General features: G+C 38.9%; 1 protein-coding gene across 7 annotated transcripts in view; it reads right to left on the reverse strand.

The window, feature by feature from the left end:
• Positions 1–8,029: 8,029 nt before the first annotated feature.
• Positions 8,030–20,398, reverse strand: part of LOC107692285 (histone-lysine N-methyltransferase EHMT1-like) — a 33,745-nt gene continuing 21,376 nt past the window's right edge. For 4 of the 7 annotated variants that reach the window (XM_016491257.1, XM_016491255.1, XM_016491253.1 and 1 more), the window contains exons 6-27: positions 19,749–19,910; positions 19,480–19,554; positions 19,205–19,322; positions 18,962–19,099; positions 18,303–18,448; positions 17,658–17,801; positions 17,255–17,481; positions 16,937–17,131; positions 16,742–16,824; positions 16,555–16,661; positions 16,207–16,329; positions 15,980–16,081; positions 15,100–15,204; positions 14,765–14,919; positions 14,027–14,194; positions 13,768–13,912; positions 13,504–13,581; positions 12,810–12,925; positions 12,198–12,284; positions 11,930–12,008; positions 10,762–10,937; positions 8,030–10,607 (exon numbers count right to left, since the gene is read on the reverse strand). In XM_016491257.1, coding sequence (XP_016346743.1) covers positions 10,424–10,607; positions 10,762–10,937; positions 11,930–12,008; positions 12,198–12,284; positions 12,810–12,925; positions 13,504–13,581; positions 13,768–13,912; positions 14,027–14,194; positions 14,765–14,919; positions 15,100–15,204; positions 15,980–16,081; positions 16,207–16,329; positions 16,555–16,661; positions 16,742–16,824; positions 16,937–17,131; positions 17,255–17,481; positions 17,658–17,801; positions 18,303–18,448; positions 18,962–19,099; positions 19,205–19,322; positions 19,480–19,554; positions 19,749–19,910 — 2,913 coding nt within the window. In that variant the 3' untranslated portion in view covers positions 8,030–10,423. Of the gene's footprint in view, positions 10,608–10,702; positions 10,938–11,929; positions 12,009–12,197; positions 12,285–12,809; positions 12,926–13,503; positions 13,582–13,767; positions 13,913–14,026; positions 14,195–14,764; positions 14,920–15,099; positions 15,205–15,979; positions 16,082–16,206; positions 16,330–16,554; positions 16,662–16,741; positions 16,825–16,936; positions 17,132–17,254; positions 17,482–17,657; positions 17,802–18,302; positions 18,449–18,961; positions 19,100–19,204; positions 19,323–19,479; positions 19,555–19,748; positions 19,911–20,398 lie in introns of all 7 variants that reach the window. The other 3 variants (XM_016491254.1, XM_016491260.1, XM_016491259.1) reach the window with 3 other exon arrangements.

Here is a 20,398-nt window from a genome sequence, read left to right on the forward strand (position 1 = left end):
TTTATTTATTTATAAGGGGAAGGGGGACATTTTCAGCAAAAAAAAAAAAAAAAAAGTTAATCATGAGAAAGAGCAGCATAAGCATACTTTTTGTGTTTACTAAAGAATGTTAATCATTTGGTTTCGACCAAATGCAACCAAAACCCATAAACCCCATAAAGCAATAAGAAATTGCATTTTTAGCATCAGGAAGTTGTATTTTCAAGAGGACCCCATTGACCTTATAGGCTCATGCTGTTTTCCTTTCTGTGATTGCAGCACTCCTCCAGGGAGTGTGGAATCTAACATCACCGCCTGCATATTCAGCTTCACAGACTGTTACCGCCTTAATCCGCCATCATGTCCAGTTCCTGCTCTAATTGTGCAACAGCACACTTTGAAGCCGCTTCCTTATATCATTTTGACTCAACAGGCATAACTGCCGTTGTGAGCGGGGGAAATAGAGCAAGGCAGTGAATCAAAGCTTGCTCTGCATGGGTTAAGGTCGGATCATGCGTTATGCACACATTCGTCAATGGTTCCCAGCAGGCAGAGTTTTAATGAGACAGAGACATGGCTCCTGTGTGGAGTGCTTGGGTGGTTCTCAGCGGCCCTGGATGGTAGCTCTGAGAGTGGGATAACAGCCTCCGCTCCAACAGGCTCACCGATCACCCACGCCAACCAGTGCAAGACCGCTAAAATGATCAATCAATATACTCCAGAGGAGATGTCGAGTGTGTGGGCGGAAAGAAAAGCAAGCCAAATACACAGTTATCTCTCACTTGCTCTGCTTTTCGCAGAATGCATTGTCATTGCTGTTTCTCTCTCTTAAAAGATATGGTTGCAGTCTTATTCAGTAAAAAAAATTAATAATCTGATATGTGACAGACATGTGAAACCTTAATAATCAAGAGTGAATGACAAAAATAAAAAACAGAGAATTCTGATGCTCACCAGGCGTTCAGACATGGGGGTCTTGTCCATGGCGGGGAGATGCTGTTCGAGGGCCAGTACGATGCAGTTGGCGATGATGGTAGTGAGGATCAGGTACTCAAATGGAGTGGATGAGTCAAGGAAAAATACCAGAATAACAACAAACAACAAACATAACAAATTCAAAAACATTCTAAAGAGGAAGACTGTGCAAAATAAAAGTGAACGAGATACTGTATCTATAGCGCGATATAAATTCAACAGGAAATGCGCTGATACATGTGCTTTAAAATACTGGCTTAAAGGGATAGAGAACCAAAAAAAAGATAATTATTCACCCTAACGTCATTCCAAACCTGACATTTTTTTTTAAATGTCTCCGGTTTTTTTTTATTCCATGCAATGATAGCATGCTGCAGGTGTGACGTCAAAACCCAGAATAATTCCCCATGGGTTTCCTATAGGTTTTGTAATGTGGTTTTTCAATTTGTGAGTAAAAAAGTCCAAGTATCATCAATTTATATATCAGACCTTGTTTTGCTCATAAACTGAAAAACCCCATTATAAAAACAAAACTGAAAATTTCGAAACAACCCACAGCGAATTAGTATTTCTGGTTTTGACATCACGGCTGCAGCCCTCTATGGGGTAAAAAACTATGCATCATATATTTGCCAACTTTGTAAACGGTTACAGAGAAAGACTGGGCATCATAAACTAAATGACTGAGGATCGCACATTACCAGACTTTCAAATTGTTCCGAACACAACAAACTCATTCACAAACAGTGTTAGGAGATGAGCAACAATTCAAAAAAATAATCACTGTGTCCAAATATGCCTAATATGCCTACTTCCATATTATACAGTAGGTGAAAAACAGTACACGAATAGAGTAGCATGTCCAAACTCACAGTATTCATATTTGGCGAAAAGTACCAAGATGTTCTACTACTTCTGCCAAGATTATGTAGTACGCATTCAATGGACACTTGAGGCCATGGGAGAGGATTTGTGAAGTGACGCAACTGGTGCTGGTAGGTCATGTGACAGTAATACTACCCATATTATAGAACATACTTTTTTAACAGACACAAAGTAAGTTTCAAATCAAATATAGTATCTACTAGACAGTATGCAATCTCGGACATAGCTTATTTCTTCTAAAATCTGCTCAAAATATCAATCCTCCGACAGGATGAAATCAAATTCTGAAGCTATAAAATCGTGGATTGTGTCCATCATAAACGACGTGATTTTCTGCAAAATCTGTCAACTGACTGTCCAAAATCTACAAACCAGCTCTGTCTTTCGGCAACTAGTGTCGACCCATCCAGACTTCAAATCAGGGCAAAAATCTGTACTGAAGTTGTGTATTCCAACCTTAAGTTTTACAGATTTAGAATGACATAAAGGTGAACTATCACTCTAAAAGCATTCATCAGGAATAACTACTTGCGAATTTCCCCCACACTGCCCACCAAGGACAAAGGGATTGTGTCATGTAAACACTCAATCACTAAATCATTAGGAGATGAGGACAGAACAACCCCAACAGAGTCCAACTCACATACCTCCAAGCTTAATCAAGCAACTGACATCCAACTGTGTGTCCTTGGCATTCCTAGACGACCATGTTCAAACCCACTAGCAGTAATGCTGAATGAATTACACCACCTCCCTCCATGCTGGAAATGACATGCAGAGGTCTGGGCATAAAAGTGAGACATGCTTTGGAACATTTCAGTGCAGAGATCATGATTACCCATTAGGATGGCATGATGGTTTCTCTCTCAGCACAGCCATTTGTGCAACCTTATTGCGTCTGTGAAATGTTTGTGTAAGCCCACCAATCTTGTCATTATTAAAATCTTTTTCATCCTTTTTAAAAGAAACACTAAAGGCTGCTAACATCTTTATGGGTGGTCAGCCATTATATTCCATTCTTTGGACAGGATCCATTTTTCCAATTTATAATCCAATGCCCGTTCCCTACGGCTATAGGTCTTTATGGAATCGCTATTCATGGAGGCAAAGAATTAGAAAGGAAATGTGCAATGGCCACTTCACTTATATTCTTGTCAGCCCCTTGAGGGATCTCTACATGCTATAGAAACCTAGTGCTATGAATGCCTGAATTCCATAAAGATGCATTTTAAATGGACTGTACGACAAACTGGATGTATTTATCAGAAATAAAGGCAGGATATCTGATTGCACAGTGCTGTAAAATTCTAGTAAATGTTGGAGAACTTGGAACATCAATGGTGAGATTTCAGGACCCTGGAGAGCGCTACAGCTTTTTACAACCAAGATGCAAAAAAATAAACGAATAAATAAAATAAAATTAAAAAAATTATGAATTAAAAGCTCTCTGGGTTCATACATTTCTTCTTGAAGAACCATTTCGAATTAAACTATAAAATGTAAATGATTTTAAACTTTGACTGAATGAACCAATGTAAAACAACGATATACATTGGCTACCCATATTTATTCTGTATGAACTACTAGCAACCTTGTTAACAATTTACAGTTATGCTAATGAACTATATAATTTTATGGAATTATTAGTATCAGTAATAGAAGTAGTAGTAGTAGGCAACTATTTAACATTGCCATTACTGCTGCCGCCATTTCTCCATTAGCCACACATTAGCTTCCCTTCGTTAACAACTAAATCTACAATGTTTTACACCATAGTCTTGAGACTGTTTTTCTCTCTTGGTAAATGTAATCCTGAGCTATTGTGTTCAATGTTTCACCCTGTTCATACTTTATCCTGAGTTATACATTTCACACTGTACGTTAAACCCTGCAACCGTTATTATTTGCATATTTATAAGGCCAATATCACTGAAAGAACTACAAGACGCGACCTGCAACTGCGTGTCAGTCTGTATAAAGGTGCAACCGCTCTGAAACACAGCAGAAACTGTTTTGAATCTTCACTGTTCGACGTCTTAACCGCTTAGATACTTAAACTAAACAGCGCGTAAAAGTTTCTGTGACCAAACGGAGCATATGAATATCCAATGAGGAAGCGCTATGCCAGTTTTTTTATTGGTTGTCTGTTGCCAATCAATTAGCTGTAACGTTCTTACACCGCTTATTTCACACTGTGTATTTGGTGGTGCCAAATCCCGTTTTAAACGTTACATACCCGATGGTTAAAACTAGTCTGTAACCCGGGTTAAAAAAAAAAAAAACGTTAGCCAAGGGTTATCAAGCGCTTGACTTTCCAACGTTTGAATTAGAAAATAAAAATGCTGATCTGCCAACACCCTGACACGACCACCAGCTGTCCAATGCTTTAAAGTGCGTGAACACGTGAAAACAAAAAGACATTTCGGTGTCAATCACCATTTCAGCACGCAACAGTTCCTTTGACATTGCCAGATCTAAAAGCGTGTATTTACACGCTTTCTAAAAAGAGTGAGATCAAATGTAGAAGTGGAGATGCCATGAAGCTATATCCATTTTCTTGAACATTAAGGATATGGCCATTCGGTTATTCTTTTGGCGTATTTCCTGATGGCATTGTCCTCACTGAAGATGAACAAAGAGCGGTTGACAGTGAAGCGACCGCCCGAGGGACCTCCTGCCCGGGCTCCCCCTCTCCCAGCGCCCGCTGGACCTCCATAGCGGGTGGGCAGATCGTCTCCAAAGCGAGCCATCCTAGACATGCAGATATCCAACAGGTAAAATCCAAACTGGCATTAAATAGAAGATGAAGAGTGCACATTACAGTACAGACATCTGTTACCACTTAGAGTCTCCATCAGTCTATGTGAAGTGAAATACAAATATACAAGTCCCTTTTAACCAGCTCCCCGTGCGCTCTCGCCTCACTCCATTGCTCAGAAAATTGCACAAAAGAGAAACTTGTCATAGAAATGTCATTCCCGTTGAGTGCATTTCGAACAATGGAAAATGTGTAACCTTCCAATTCGTGCCACATCCACCCAACACAATCTGCTCCAGCTGACAGGTCACGAAACCAAAATGTGCACCATCACTTACGCGTTACGCTAGACGGTAAAAACGAGCTGGTGGAATCAAAAGCGCGAATAAAAGGTATTCCATATGCACGTACAAACGTTTTTTCTCTTCAGCAATGATTTGCTTTGCGCTTGCACACAACAACTGCACTTGGAGAAGCGCACGGTACGAATGGTGCCAAATTAATGGACGCTGCGCGAGGCTTTCACACGTGACGCAAACGGCCCTAGAGGCAGGACCACCTGCTGGAGAGCGCGTGAGGGGGAGGGTGTCTTAATTGATCATCAATGAATGATATTTATAACTGTTTGTCTTATTGTTTGCTTAGTGTCCATTTGAAAAGGAAGTAAAAGCGCCAAGCAAAAGCTCTTCATTGTTAATAAATTACTACATTTGAATCTTAAAAGATTTTTGAATTGTTTATAATAGAATAGAACATTAATGGCCAAAATCAGTGGCACCATTACACAAAAGCAAAAGCGAATTGTTGATTGCCTGTTGTTGTCAGTCAATAAATTATCAAGCTGCATTGTGTGTCTTTGTTTAGTTATTTTAATGCATACTATTCTCGGCCACATATACACATTTTCATAATACATTTGCACAAATTTGATGATTGAACATACAAATCTAATTTTAAACATGGAAATAAATGGAAAGTTTCTGGGTTTGAAAGTTATGGGGGGAAAATATTAAGAAATATGCAAGACTGCACTATAGGTCACAATCAAAGAAGCAAATTTGTTATTAATCACTAAAATACAGGCAGATTGAAATATGCTCCTTGGATCAGTTTCAAATCATGTTGTACCACGTCATTATATATTAATACATTATATATTACAATATATTATATACAATACATATTTTTGTGTTGTTTTTATATTTAGCTAATTATATTTTCTACCTTAACACTCACAGAACCTTTTTACATTTATATTTAAATCTTAAAACATTACAGTTAGAATTACAATTCATTAAAACATTACATTAGCTGGTCTCCATATAGGCAAAACATGACTCCAGCCAGGGCATCTCCACCTCTCCAAAGGAAAGGTTGTTGAAAGAAAAGTATTCAGCACGTCCAGATGTGAAGCTCAAGGCATTAGGGTCAGTAAGTGTGAAGAATTTTCTGTGTGTGTGCATGCAGCCAGTCCAGACCCAGAGGCACAAAATCTCATGAGAGACTCCAGGCTGTTGAGCTAATCTCTGGATGTGTGGCATACCAGAGCTCCATCCTACAACACCCTAGGGCATTGCAGTGGAAAGGATTCAAGACACACACACACACACACACACACACACACACACAGACGGAAGATACAAGGAAAATAAGTTTTCAATCAGGACAGTTCTTGGATCTCTGTATTTTATTTTTTTTTTCAAGAATATTTTCCTGTTGATATGATTTATATTCATTGAAAAAAAAAAGGATCACAGTTCCCACAAAAATACTGAGTAGCAAAAACTTTTTTGGAACACTGATAATAATAACTGTTATTACTAATTAAATAAGAATAAGCAATAATTATTGAGCATCAATTCAGCATATTAGAATATATAATGCACTAAATAATTTTTTTTTCTTTATTTCATGAGGTTTGATATTTTACCTTGCACAATTCAGTTCATATATTCCAGATATGTTTAAGCGTCCAAATACTTTTTGAGGCCACTGTAGTTGAGCCTTTAGCCCCCCTAGTGGCTAATAGAATGAATTAAAATGATCAATTGTGATTGTGTTAATTTCTCAGTATTGACCTTTAACAGTGTTAAGCTTTAAATTTACAGCAGACCATGATAAAGAAGCTAATAACCTTCAGTGTGGGTTACATTACAAATGACTTGCATCCCCTGCTGCTCACCTCTCCTCCCATGCTGCTACCTGCTCTTGACACGTTTCATGGGCGTTGATGATATCTGTGTTCTTCAGGTCACTGGGCCTCTCCAGCTCTACCACAGTATCATATTTGCTACATTCTGCAGTGTTCTGGTCATCTCTGGCAGTTTGGCTCTCCTCATACAGACTGTCCTTACTGGATAGTTCTGTTAAAGCTGCTCTTCTGTTCCTCTGATTGTCAGGTGGCTCAGAAGACTGAGCCCAGGAACTGAACTCTGTGCCCAGAGTCAACATCCGCCATGTTCCAAGTGTGGCCAATCGGGCGGCTTTATTTTTGAAATAAGAGGAGAGATGATAAACAGACTGACTCAAAGAAATCACACACATTACAGGGAAATGAAAGAAGTGAGACAAATGCATGCTTGGTATAGGGCCAATTATAAAGGACTTCCTGTCATTTTTACGCTATATCAAGTAATAATTCTTACAAAATTAATATTTAAGGCCTACTGTATAAGTATTTTTGCATTATGACAGTTTTCATAATTACAATTAAACAATAAAAATAAAACTACTACAAAATAATTGCCCTACAATTCTTGTTACTAGTAAGCCAAAAAAACAAAAAAAAATCTTATTACAATAATGAAAATAAATAAATAAATACAAATTATATATTATATATTACTGTAGTTTGTACTTATATTAATTTAAATACAAATTTTATTGCATAACAGTAATTCTTTAGCAATAAAAAAGAAATTATTATTATTATTATTAATAACACTGAGAATAATTGGAATGAAAAAAGGTAATGATTAAAAAAACATATTCCTTATTGTCATCAAAGTAAATATCACAATGCAAAAAAATCAGTTTTGGTATTTGAAATTTATGGAAGCCTGTTTCGCCACAGGACAAAAACTAGTACAATTGCGACTTTTTCCTCATAATTTAAAAATTTATATCTTACAATTCAAACTTTTTTCCCCCAGAATTGCTTGATATAAGCTCAGAAGTGTGAGATATAAATGCAGAATTGTGAGATAAAAAGTCTCAATACCTTTTTTTTTAATCCTTTGGCAGAAAAAAAGATGTAAACTAGGAATTAAGAGAAAAAGCCATAATTGTAAGATATAAATGTGAAATTGTAAGGTGTAAACTCGGAATTGTGGGATGTAAACACTGAATTGTGAGAAGAAAAAAAAAGTCAGAATTGTGAGATAAAATGACTGCAATTACCTTATTCATTTTTTTTAACTTGTGGTAGAAACAAGCTTTTATAGTAACATAACCTGGACATGTTTTTGTGAGATTCACCCACAAAAAGACATTCAGTCTCAGCTCATCATTTAATGTCACTAAACCTAAATGCCACTAAATGTCACTAAAGCATTATCTATCATTAAAATAAGTGAAGAGTTCACTGTGATACAGATGAATAACAATCCACAACCCAGTTAATGACACGGCAACCTCGAAAGACAAACCCAGTGAACATCCTACCATAGATAACAGTGGATTTTCTCTCCTTCCAGTCAGAGTTATGCCGTGTTGACCCCTTCATGGCCCTGCCTATTTGTTAACCTTGTGCAGCTCTATGAATTTACACGATCCAGCTTCTCAGCGTAACTGTGTATCCACAAAGCGTGATCCTCATAACTGTACTGACCGCTGTAATAGTGAACAGGTCTTAAAGTTTGCAACTGTGGAATGCGGAAAAGCAGGTTTCCTGTCTCATTAGTTAAAAGCCTTTATTGGCAAAGTCAGAGGGCCTCAATCATCAGCTCACATTTCATTGGATCAATTACAACCAAAAACTCAAGTAATCAGGAAGAGAATAATCAAAGAGTTTATAAAAGTGAAAGAAAAAAACACCTCTTGATAAATTATCAAAAGGCTTCCTGTTTTGCATCGCAAAACTCCTTGGGTCTCATTTGTGGCCACATGGGTTAAAAGTGTAACTCCAAAGACAAAAACGTGAATTATCTGCTTCCTCAAAAAGCGTTATGGGATGAACAGCAGAGATTGTTAGTTCCAGATTCGCAAAACTAGTATTTATCATCGTACTTCATGTTATTTTTTCATAACAGTGACAGAGATGTTTCTCTTTTATGAGTAGTAAATTTATTGAAAAAGAAAAACACAACCAGTAAGATTGTGCATCATGTTTCACTGTCCAGAAATGTGTTACCGTTTTCGTTGTTCCCCCTCATTTTGCAGTGTTTTGAATCTCTATGTCTGGATTTGCACAAAGGACATGACTACACTATCAACATTTAAAAAGACTGTAATAGTTTCACCATCAACATGAACTTATGGAACAAAATCGATGCAGGCTAACTATTGTCAAACTACAGTTAGAAAAAACAGATGCCAATTTAAAAATACAAATGAAAAGGGAAAAAAAAAAAATGAAACACTTGCTTCTTCACCATATTTTACAACTTGTATTCACTTGGTGAGTAATACAAAATTAACATAACAAAAACCTTTTTCAGCACCATTTGCGTTTTCCTACACCCGACCACTTTTCATTCCACCAGAGTGAAACGTTCCAGTCCTATTCCTAAAGCACATGTCTCAAAAGCATGCTAACAGGTTCCATCATTGTGACCGAAAGTACATATAGAAATATTTTACAGTTTGCATTTGCATTGATGGGGGTGCAAGTAATATGGCATTTAACAACAGCCGTGTCTATCCAGGCCTGTAACATGCAGGAAATAACCCATAGGGCTTGTTTTTAGACTTGTCCCGAATTAATTTGCACTTCCAGTGGCGATTCGCCATTAAAACGCATTTATACTTAAGAACTGGGCTTATTACTGGGAGGAAATAGGCCAAAAATGTCCTGTTCAGAGGCCTTTTCATGATTTTGGTAGCACTGACATGACGTCCTGCGTCTGTGAACCAGAGGACACGCTCGACGGGCGCTTAATTCCAATGATTGCTAGCCAATAGCTCATCTCAAGTTAATACAGCCCACTGAATGACTCAGAAAAGGCTACTGGGAAAAAAAGGTTGGTCTTTGAATACCTTTACATAATTTTCTGCATATTCTGTGAATGTACAAAAACTAAAATCAGAAAAAAAGTAAAACAAATTGATGCAAACATTATTTGAAACTCATTTGGGAATTGACTGTTCGAAACCGTGAAGAATAAAGTTCATAAAAGATGACAAGAAGTGTGTACGCGAATGGCGCAGAAGTTCGAGTCGGGCAGGAGAACACCGTGTGACAAGAATAAGGTAGTACTCAACGGAAACCTGTTGCAAAGTCCATAAATTGGCTCAAACAGGTTCATTCTCAAGAGAGATAAAAAAAAAAATCCACTTTGAGCTCTTTTCATGATGTCGAACAAGATGTATCGTGGTCCAAAGGGGCGGGATGACAATAAAAAAACCTATACAAAATGTGCGTACTGAACACCCTGAAAAAACAGTCCAATTGTGCACCTCTCACCTTCAAGACTTTAAACCCTTACACCGTTTCAACCAATCAGGCTTTCAGATCAGCAGAGCTAAACGTGGCACTGTGGGTGTGGCATCAAGTGGCCCGGGTTGGTCTTATTAGAGATAGCAGAGGTACCCGTGCTGGTGATGGGAAGCGACCGTAAAAGTAGGAGAACCGGATGTTTTATGCTAGAAAGATGGTTGTCAGAGGGCTTAGCTGGGGCTGGATGGGGTGGACGAGCTGGTATCGGGCAAGGCGCTGGGCTGCTGGTCTCCCGGCGTACTATCTGCCTGTCTCTGGGCGATGGCAGTGGCTGAGTGCTTGCATTTGGATGAGCCACACTGGCATCTGAACAGCTTCCCTTTTACGTCCCAGAAGTGATCACCGTAATCAAACCTGAGATGGGGAGAGAAATTCCAATTTTATATTCCGGTAAAAATAAATGAGCTCCCAACAAATGCATTCATGAAGTGCATGATGGGGAAACTAACATGTTGAGTCAACCTAAATTGAGTATTAGCAAGTAAATGGACAATGATGTAAATCAGACCCAAGTTCGTCTCCAGCACTGATGTTCTTGCAGGCGAAGAACGCGATGTGAGGAAATCTGAGGTCCTGGTGAGAGGTGAACACCCGACAGGGGAACAGATTCGGCTCACAGTGATGGTTTATGAAGCGGCTGATGTTGCCATAGAAACGTGCATCAACGCAGTACATATCACCCACCTGCAACAGCAGTGACAGAAAATAAATTGAGAAGGTGTTTGTAGAGTGAGGTCAGACTGAAGAGACTGGGAGGGGCTCAACAATAAGGATTTATTTTTTTCTTATTCTTTTTAAATATATATATATATATATACACACACACAGGTAAAATATGTAAGATTTTTTTTTTTTATGAAAAAACAAACAAACATAATATTGTGAAATATTACAATTTAAAATTTTCTGTTTCAATATACTGTATTTTAAAATGTAATGTATTCCTGTAATTGTAAAGCCGACTTTTCAGTAGCCATTACTCCAGTCTTCAGTGTCACATGATCCTTCAGAAATCATTCTAATATGCTGATTTGGTGCTCAAGAAATATTTCTTATTATCATCAATGTTTAAAACTGTTGTGCTGCTTAATATTTTTGCGGAAACGGTGATATATTAAAAAAAAAAAGATGAATACAAGGAACAGCATATTTAAAACAAAAAATTGATTTTAACAATGTGTAAGGCTTTTACTGTTCCTTCTGATCAATTTAATGTATCCTTTTTGAATAAAAGTTTAAATATTTAATTCATTATTTATTTAAAGTATTAATTACCTTATTCATTTAATAATACTTTTAAAAAGTATTAATTTAATTAATTTCTTATCATAGTTGATTTCAGTACTTCAGTTTTCTCCCTTTGTGGTTGCTTGCTTGCATGCTGGTTAGACTCATCCTTCTAAATGGATGGTTCTTGGCCAGAATAAGCTGTAGTGCAACCCAGATTTTATGCCATCAGTCCAACATCTGTCTAAGCAAGAATACTGAAGGCCTAAAATACAAGTACTAAAAGTATCACGGTACAGCTAAATAAATCATTCTTCTGTGCTGACAGAGGTCATCTAAACAATATATGCAAAATGTGCTTGCAGGCATGCAGATAATCCACTATTGACGGGGAGCAGACAGGAGAGGTAATGTGATTTTGAAGGGAAGTCATCCTAGGATGGCAATACCTTGCTGTCCAGACTGAAAAGATAGGAGTCATTCTCTCTGACATCTGCTTCAGCGTCAGAGATGATCTCACCCACGTATCTGTTGGAAGGAAATGAGACATTAGGGTACAAACACACTAAGCACACAATCGTATCCATACTGACACACCTAAACAAACATCTGCACAGCCACACACACAGTTAGACTGAAACAGGAAGATATAACGCAGGCCTCAATCACCTGTAGAAACATCATAAAGCTCAAAAGGGTTCTAAATAAGAAACTCACTCGCAAACAAACGTTCCTTGCGGGATATCCTGTAACGTCTTGACACCCCATCCCATCATCTGCGTCCTGAACAACTGTAGTCTTATCCTAAGAAATCATTTAAGAGAAAACCACTCAATCCAGATCATATATTACAATAGAACAACAAGTACATGTGAATTAGGCCTGGGCGATAAAACGGTATCAACATTTATCGACGGTACACCTTCTTCGATATCGATATAAAAATGTTCGATATAGCGCACGATATACGCACGTGCTATGAGTGACGCAGACAACAAACACGAACACCTGCTGAAATGAGTGCTGTGCCTGCCTGTGATAAAGAGATTGTGAATAAAGAATGAATATTAGTCGAATTTAAAATAAACATTTGCATTTACCGAACGATATGAAACATTATATCGTTGATACATTTTTTAGCTATATCGCCCAGCCCTAATGTGAATACTAAATAGTTGGTCAGGGTGATTAATTGTCTGATTTTTAAATGATTCTACATAGTTTATGGAGCGCACAATTCCTGTTTTCAAATATTACCAAGTGAATTTTTAGTCAAATAAACTTCAGGATTTTATGTGTAGATTGTAGAATTAAAAAAATGTGAGGTACCTCAGTCCGTTCTGTACCACACGGTTTTTGCAGGTTCTCCAGCAGGAGCAGGCGTGGTTGCACTCAAATATAAGGGGTGGCTTCTCATTGCAGAACTCGGGCAGCAGACGGCTCTCCTGACACCACAAACACAAAACATTTGAACTCTCATACTAAAATGAACATTGCAACATGTCAATGGTGCTTGGCAATTCAAAACTCGCCACCATGATGCTAGATTACATAGAATGGTTTTCAGGGCATTGGTATGCAGTTTGCTAGGGTGTTCTGGGTGGTTTCTACATAGTTTCTTACTTTATTACTGTCCATAGATAATGCTCAGGTCCCCTATTATTTATCCGTTTTATCGCTTAGATAAAGATATCAATATTACCTAAGCTAGTTTAATACTTTAAATACAATTAACAAACACCCAACTCTAAGTATGGGCATTAGTAACAGTGATATTTGATTTAGCACCACTTACACTTTTGACTAGACCGTTTCGCATTGTCTTGTACTTAGCTAGTTCCACCTCTAGGTGGAGATGTTTGCCAAGTCAAATGACATCAACAGCTAGTAAGAGCTAGTAATTCATGTAACTGTGCTTCAAAATAACCCAAATGTTCCCAATTTACAGATATAACATCAAGAGTGAATGACAGAGAGCTGACTGTTTAGGTTCTATGGATGGAGAGCTCAGAAATGGACTTACTTTATCATACCAGCAGCGCAGGCTGAGTTGGCCACACATGCAGCTAGCTGAGGAGCAATCGTCTTTACAGACACAGTACTGCAGAGTGAAATACCAATTATACATCTTTTTACTTAGTTTAGAGATTTATTACTCGTTCAATGTTCTGTCTTAGCTAACTAGCCAACTCAAATTTGTCAACAGTGCCAAGACGATTAATTGTCATTCTTATATCAATGAGATTTGAAAAGTGTTACAATAAAAACAGGACTTCAGCTTGTCTACCTGCAAGTGGGTGATATTTTTGTCAATGTTCATTGGGGATGTCACACAGCTTTCAGGGACATATTTGTAGTTGTCAGGACAGGGTTCGCTATCCAACGCATTCACACACGGGATGGGGACTTTCTCGTAGCCTCTGGCGATGTCCCTAAACACAATTACATGGTAATTTAAAAGCTAATTTAGGTCTTAATTCTGGTTTAAATAAACATGTCGATCCTGTGAGCTGAAGGACAATGAGATATGAATTAAGTGGATCTACCTGTTGAGAAGCTTCTCTACAGGGCCAGTCTGGTTGCTGTTAGCTTCTCTCTGCTTTTTACTGGCTTGAAGGGCGGTCCAAACTTTCGAGTTCTGGCTGCAGCACTCCATGGGCGTCTCTCCCTCTTTGTTCTTAAGGCTTATGTCAGCACCTCGTGACAGAAACAAGCTACAGGAGGCACAAAAGAGGTTATCTTAAAAGTTAGGACAAACAAAATGAAAAAAAAAAAAACACCATTTTCCAAAAAAATTTTTTTGTCTTAGACACATTTTCATCCTCAGTGTAAATATTTTGCTTTGATTCAATGGTTTCAAACAAACCAATTCTAAGGATGAAAAAATATATGTGTAATCCATCTTCTCCTGTGGCAATATTACATTCAGGACTCCAACCAACCACTGTAACTGCCTGCCAACGTATCAATAATAAAATTTGTCCAGGAAATGATGAGAGCAAGCCTTTATTGCTAGTGTCCAGCTTCAATAAATCTACATGACATTGATCCAGTCTCCGATAAAAGAATGCAGCTTTAAGCTGATTGGGATCTACACAAGCACCTGATTAGACTGCAGTACATCGGATATGGGTGTAATCCTGCAGTAGAATTATCTTCTAGGTGGATGGCTCAGACGTCACTAAGTTGTAAATAAGCCTAGCTCACTACAGACCTGTGAGATTGAAAGGAAGTTTCCCAATCAATCAGTCTGGATCGATAAAACCTAGTGGAGGTTTACTCACTTCACACAGTCGAGCCGGCTCTCCCGTGACGCTATGTGCATCGGTGAGTCTCCGTGGATGTTGACAGTGTTCAGATCACACTTTGCACCCAGCAGAATCTCAGCTATCTCCACGCAGCCAGAGAATGCCGCCCAGTGCAGACAGATATTTTCCTCCTAGAATCAGAGTTGGCGATTGCAACAGATCAAATACACTGCATTTTAAACAGTCTGTCATCTAAACCTATGCAAGAATTAAAAATTTGACAAAGTAAACTACAAAATACTGTAAAACTGCAGATGTAACTTTGATGCAGTTTTACTGCAGTTTCCATATACAAAACACAGCACACAGACCTTGTCTCGGATGTTGATGTCAGCCCCTTTGGAGAGCAAGAGTTTTACTTGGTCTACATGTTTGTACTCCGTGGCCCAAATCATGGCTGTCCATCCTCCATCATCCTGGAACAAGAAATGCAACTACATCTCAGTATTTTTGACTCCAATGGCTCCCACTGTCCACAACAATATTGAAAGCCCCATTAATTTGAAGGATTATCAGGATTTTTACAAAATTGTTTTTCCTCACAATTACTATGCAATGAAATACTTTGAAGTTTGAAATAACTAGAACAACGTATATTCATTACAAAAATGCCCATGGCTTTTTAAGATTTTATTATTTTACATGGCTTTTCCAGGTCTAGAAACCACACTTTTAAAAGTAATAAAAAATGTAAATTTAAATGCAAATCATTTTATGTCATCTTGAGGCCCTCTAGTTGAGAACTACTGGTATATAAAAATAAATAAATAAATAATACTTCAAGGTTAAGATAAAACTTTTTTAATGGATAAGTGAAAAGTTATTTTGTTATGGTTATTAAAACCAAAGAAAAAATGTCCAAAGCAACAAAATATTTTCTACTGTGTTATTTAGAGGAATTTCAGATTTAATTTTTTTAATGACCAAAAAAAAAACCCCTACACAAATTAACAAAAAATAATAATAATTTTGAGAGTGTATCATTAACGTGCCTTGTAATCTTTGAGAAACTCACAACAAGAATCAGTAGGAGTAGTTTTCAGTTGGATGGAGGACTATTGGTGCAGTTGTGAAATTCCTGAGATATGTTTGGCAGAGTCTATTGACTCAAATGGTGGAAATCCCCAAAAACACCATCTTGCATTCTCAAAATATTTTTACAAATGTTAAATGTAACAGAAGTTCCAAAACCTGGCAGTTAATATCTACAAGGCCTGTAGACAGCAAATGTTGTACAATGCCAAAATGTCCAGTCTTAGCAGCAAGATGGAGACATGTTGAACCTTCAACATCCTGAAAAGAAAAGGAAACAGGATGTGAACAGGCTTCAAACAGAGTGGATGTTCCTCAAAAAGCATTTGATTACAGAATGTACTAAACAGACTGGCTTATCAACCCTCTTGCTCGTGGCAGCTGACCTTGTGAGAGACGATGGCTCCAGCCCTCAGAAGATAGCGTACTGTGTCAAGATGATTGTTCTCACAGGCCTCCATCAGGGGAGTCCGCTGGTCCTCATCACACATGTCAAGGTTTGCACCAGCCTGAAGAATAAAATCACTGATTTTAATGATAATGTCAAAGTCATTGAGGTCAAACCAGGTGTGACACATCATGAAAAGTCATAACTGTATATGCAAAGGAGATCAGAACTACTACAGGGTTCTCTTTTATGTTTCACAGAAAAAAAGAAAGTCACACAGGTGGGGTGAATTAATGATGAATTTTCATCTTTGAGTTAATACCAGTTCATTAGCATTTGCCCTCACCTGCACCAGCATATGGCAGACTTCCTGATGACCTGCTTCAGCTGCTACATGGAGCGGTGTGCGTTTGTTTTGGCTCTCCATTTTAAAGTTAGGGTCTATCCCATCCACTGAGAATGACAAAGGTGGTTTCCAGCACAGAGCAGAGAACCATGAATAAGACAAATAACTTAATATTCATCTCTCTTACCCAACATCAATAGGACCTTCTGCAGCTCCCCTTGTTTGGCAGAAATGTACAGCTGTTTTGGGTGAAACCGAAGCTTCTTGGGTCTTGGAGTAGAAAAAATGATGGGAATGAGTCAGTGCAAATTGTACAAGACTTCATAATGATTGAACCCCATGTTAGTATGGATAATGTGGCCATAATAGTTGGTTTTCTTACTTCTCTGCATCTAGAGCCAGCAGGACACTTTCCAGAGTTTCTTTAGTGGTTCCTGGTGGAGGTCCGGTTCCAGATCCAGCTCCTACAGGTCCGGTTCTGGAGCCCAAAGGCGACACAGATGTGTCCTGTGACCGTGAAGGTTTGGGTAAGGTGCTATCTGCTTTGCCCTCTCCAAGAATAGAGAGCCGAGTGGACCTTTATTGACCAACAAATCAATTTTAACCCAAAAGTTGGAGAAACAAACACAAAAAAATCCTACAAGGATGCTGATCCAGAAAGTCCTACCTAGGTACACAACATTAAACAGCTTACACATACCCTCCAGTGGTGGTGTCTGCTTTGCCCTCTGAGGTGGTGGGCGCGCAGGAGCCGTGGGTGAGAGGCACAGTAGACGTCGTATCAGCCTTGGCAATGGTGACCTCTTTCGCCTTGCTGACCTCCTCTCCGCAGTGTGGACAAAAGCTCTGACCGTTGAGCACCGAGGCACAGGCTCGATGAAACCGGTGGGAGATGTTCACCTCTGGCTGACACTCCATGAAGACGCCCTACACGATGGCCACATGAAATACCTTTGAGTGTTTTGCTCAAATGTGGCTGAAGTAAAAACTCTGGAGCTTTTCAGACACATGCACTCAGTCATGAATTTCTTGGCCAGTGGCTTGTCATGCTGAAACCCAATCAAAGATCTAAAACGTTCTCTTGGGTAAAGCCAAAGACTCACGGCTCTGCAAAAGAAGCCACAGCCTGGGCAGCACTGATGTTTGACCATGCCCGTACGATGGTCCTCACACAGAACCAGCAGTTGGACAGAGTTTGAAGGCCTCATCATCTCGTGCTTCAGCACTGCACTCTGACAACGGCTCAGCTACCCCCAGAACAACAGGGAACCAATTAGAATAGAGTTCTGAACCTTCTCTTTTAAAAAGAGTAAAAAAACGTGTATTGTAACATGAAAAATGACAATACAGAAAAAGAAGATGCCAAGTATTCAGCAGTTAGATGAATCCTAGGACCTTCTGTACTGAACCGAATTATTTATCTCATTTCATTTAAAAAATTGGTACCCATATTCAGATGGTATATAGCAGGTGTTCTTAACTCTGGCCTTCAAGGTCCAGTTTTCTGCAGAGTTTAGCTCAAACCACATCAAACACACTTGAACAAGCTAATAAAAATCTTCAGGATTACTAGGAAGGCAGGTGAGTTGGATCAAAAAGTGAGGGCCAGAGCTTGAGGACCTCGAGATCTCAAAGACATCAAGGGCCAGAGTTGAGTACCCATGGTATATAGTGAGATAATGTACTCCTGAAAATGCAATCACTGTCACCATCATCGTTCTACATATTCACAAGAGTAACCATCTCACCTGGCCGTCAATGCTCTCTGTCGCCATACACTTCCTGTCCGCAAGCGTGAGAATCTCTCGGCTCTTGGGCATCTCCATTCGACAGCTGCAAAGGGGCAGTTCCTGCACCATGTCGGTGTCTGTGCTCTCCACTGACCCTGAAACAGCTAAGAAACACACACTTTTTTTTATTTTTTATTATAATGTTACTTCAAAATCAGATGTATATCGATGGAAAATATTGCATAGATAGCACAAACTGCTTCAGGATTACTCTTCAATAGACACATGACCACCAGGGGGCACCATATCAGTTGAGTCTTGATGACTCATTTTATCCAAGATGGAGGCCACCACAAAGGCCTTACAACACAAATTTACACAAATGTGTCTTTCAAGACACTGACATTGAAACCAATCAGATGGTAAAGCCTAAAGACATAAAAAATGTATTTGTAACTAGATGAAGCAGCCAATTTCTACTTTTAACTTGAAGAATTTAACAGGTTGCAACTTAAGACACATTTATATAGCATTAAACCAGAAACAGACTTCCCCATGCACTTCATCATATAGTCAAAAAGCAAACCATCGTTTTCATCTACAAGATCATTCACTGCTATCCCAAGTTAAATACCCAAAAACGTATATATTAATAATAATTCAGGATTTAATTTCACCTGTACTTGGAGATGTCAGTAAGGCTTCCTGTGCTGCTAGGTTGAGGGAGTCTAGTGGGACTTCTTTATACTCTTTCCTGTTGTCAGAAGGGGCTGATGGGGAGCTCTGGCTCTCAGATTGAGACTGGGACTCCATTCCTGGAGTTATGATGGGACAGATTTGTAAATGAAAGTCATTAACAGCTGAGGTGTTGCCCTACAGCAGATATTCAAGGAAAACGGGCCTTTTAACATTTACTGTACCTGATAGTCCTTCTGTTTTCGCTTTCAATTTCCTCTTGCGTTTCCTTGATGGTCGGAGCCAGGCATGGTCCCCCTTGACTTTCTTTTTCCATTTCTTTTTCAAACTGGACTCTGAACTCTGAGGAGGACAGAAGGAACTTACAGTCCACAAACTGAAACAAAGCATTATCTCAGGAACCTCAAATCAGATCTGTGAAACTCCCTGGTCTCAAAGCATTGTGTGCAAATAACTCTTGGCTATGCTGTGTCTTCTGATAGAATGTTTGTGAACTCACCAAGTCTGATTCATCCCCTTCCTCTTCACCTTCGCCCTCTGGTGACTCCTCAGAATCCTGTTCTTCTTCAAGAGGCTTTTGAATGAAAAATTAACAAATAAACATCCTTCCAGAGGAATGTAATGACTAGATGCTACTCTAATTGTTCACAGGTTCAGTGAACAAGCCATTTGGACAAAATATCCAGGAAATAACCAACAAGATGGAAAAAAAGAATGGATGAGACCATTTTTCCATTGGCTCATGAGCTTTGTTGCTGAAATTCCCACCTGAGAGACTGAATCTATCTTGGGTCCCTCCCGAGAGGCTTTGGCTCTATCCTCTCTGACCAGCTCCTCATCCTCCTCTGTGTCTTCTCCGTCCTCTGACTCTTCTTCATCAGACTCATTCTCTATTCTCTCGCCATTCACATGCACGGCTTCCTCTGACTGCTGTGAAGCCAAGGAATAAAAAGACTGGCATTAGATGTCAACGTTCACATGTCTTGGCTTTAAGAAGTACAGAAAAATTTAACCAATTAGCAATGCAAAAATATTAAAGCAGCACTATTTAACTTTTTCTGTGTTGAAAATTTGCAAAATGTATATAATGAGTGAGTACATTATGAATTCATCTTCCAAACCGTGTTTTTTGTCTTATTCCGAATCACTACGGTACACTTATAATAAGTACTTATATTTGGACTATTGTAGCCTGGTCGGGTCGTCACCGCTGCGGAGTAACACCATACTGTGAATCGCCATAGACATAAACTTAAGGCGGGCGTACACGGTGCGATTTTTGCTGTCATACGAGCTCGCAGGCGATTTTTTTCTCTCGGGAGAAAATCGCAGATGCTCGCGGCTCGTACCGTGTGAGAAGAATTACGGGCCGATCCGAGACGTTACGAGCACCTCCCGTCCTCCCGATAATTTTCAAA

This window comes from Sinocyclocheilus anshuiensis, unplaced genomic scaffold, assembly GCF_001515605.1.
Source record: "Sinocyclocheilus anshuiensis isolate Anshui unplaced genomic scaffold, SAMN03320099.WGS_v1.1 scaffold478, whole genome shotgun sequence".
NCBI classification, from domain to species: domain Eukaryota; kingdom Metazoa; phylum Chordata; class Actinopteri; order Cypriniformes; family Cyprinidae; genus Sinocyclocheilus; species Sinocyclocheilus anshuiensis.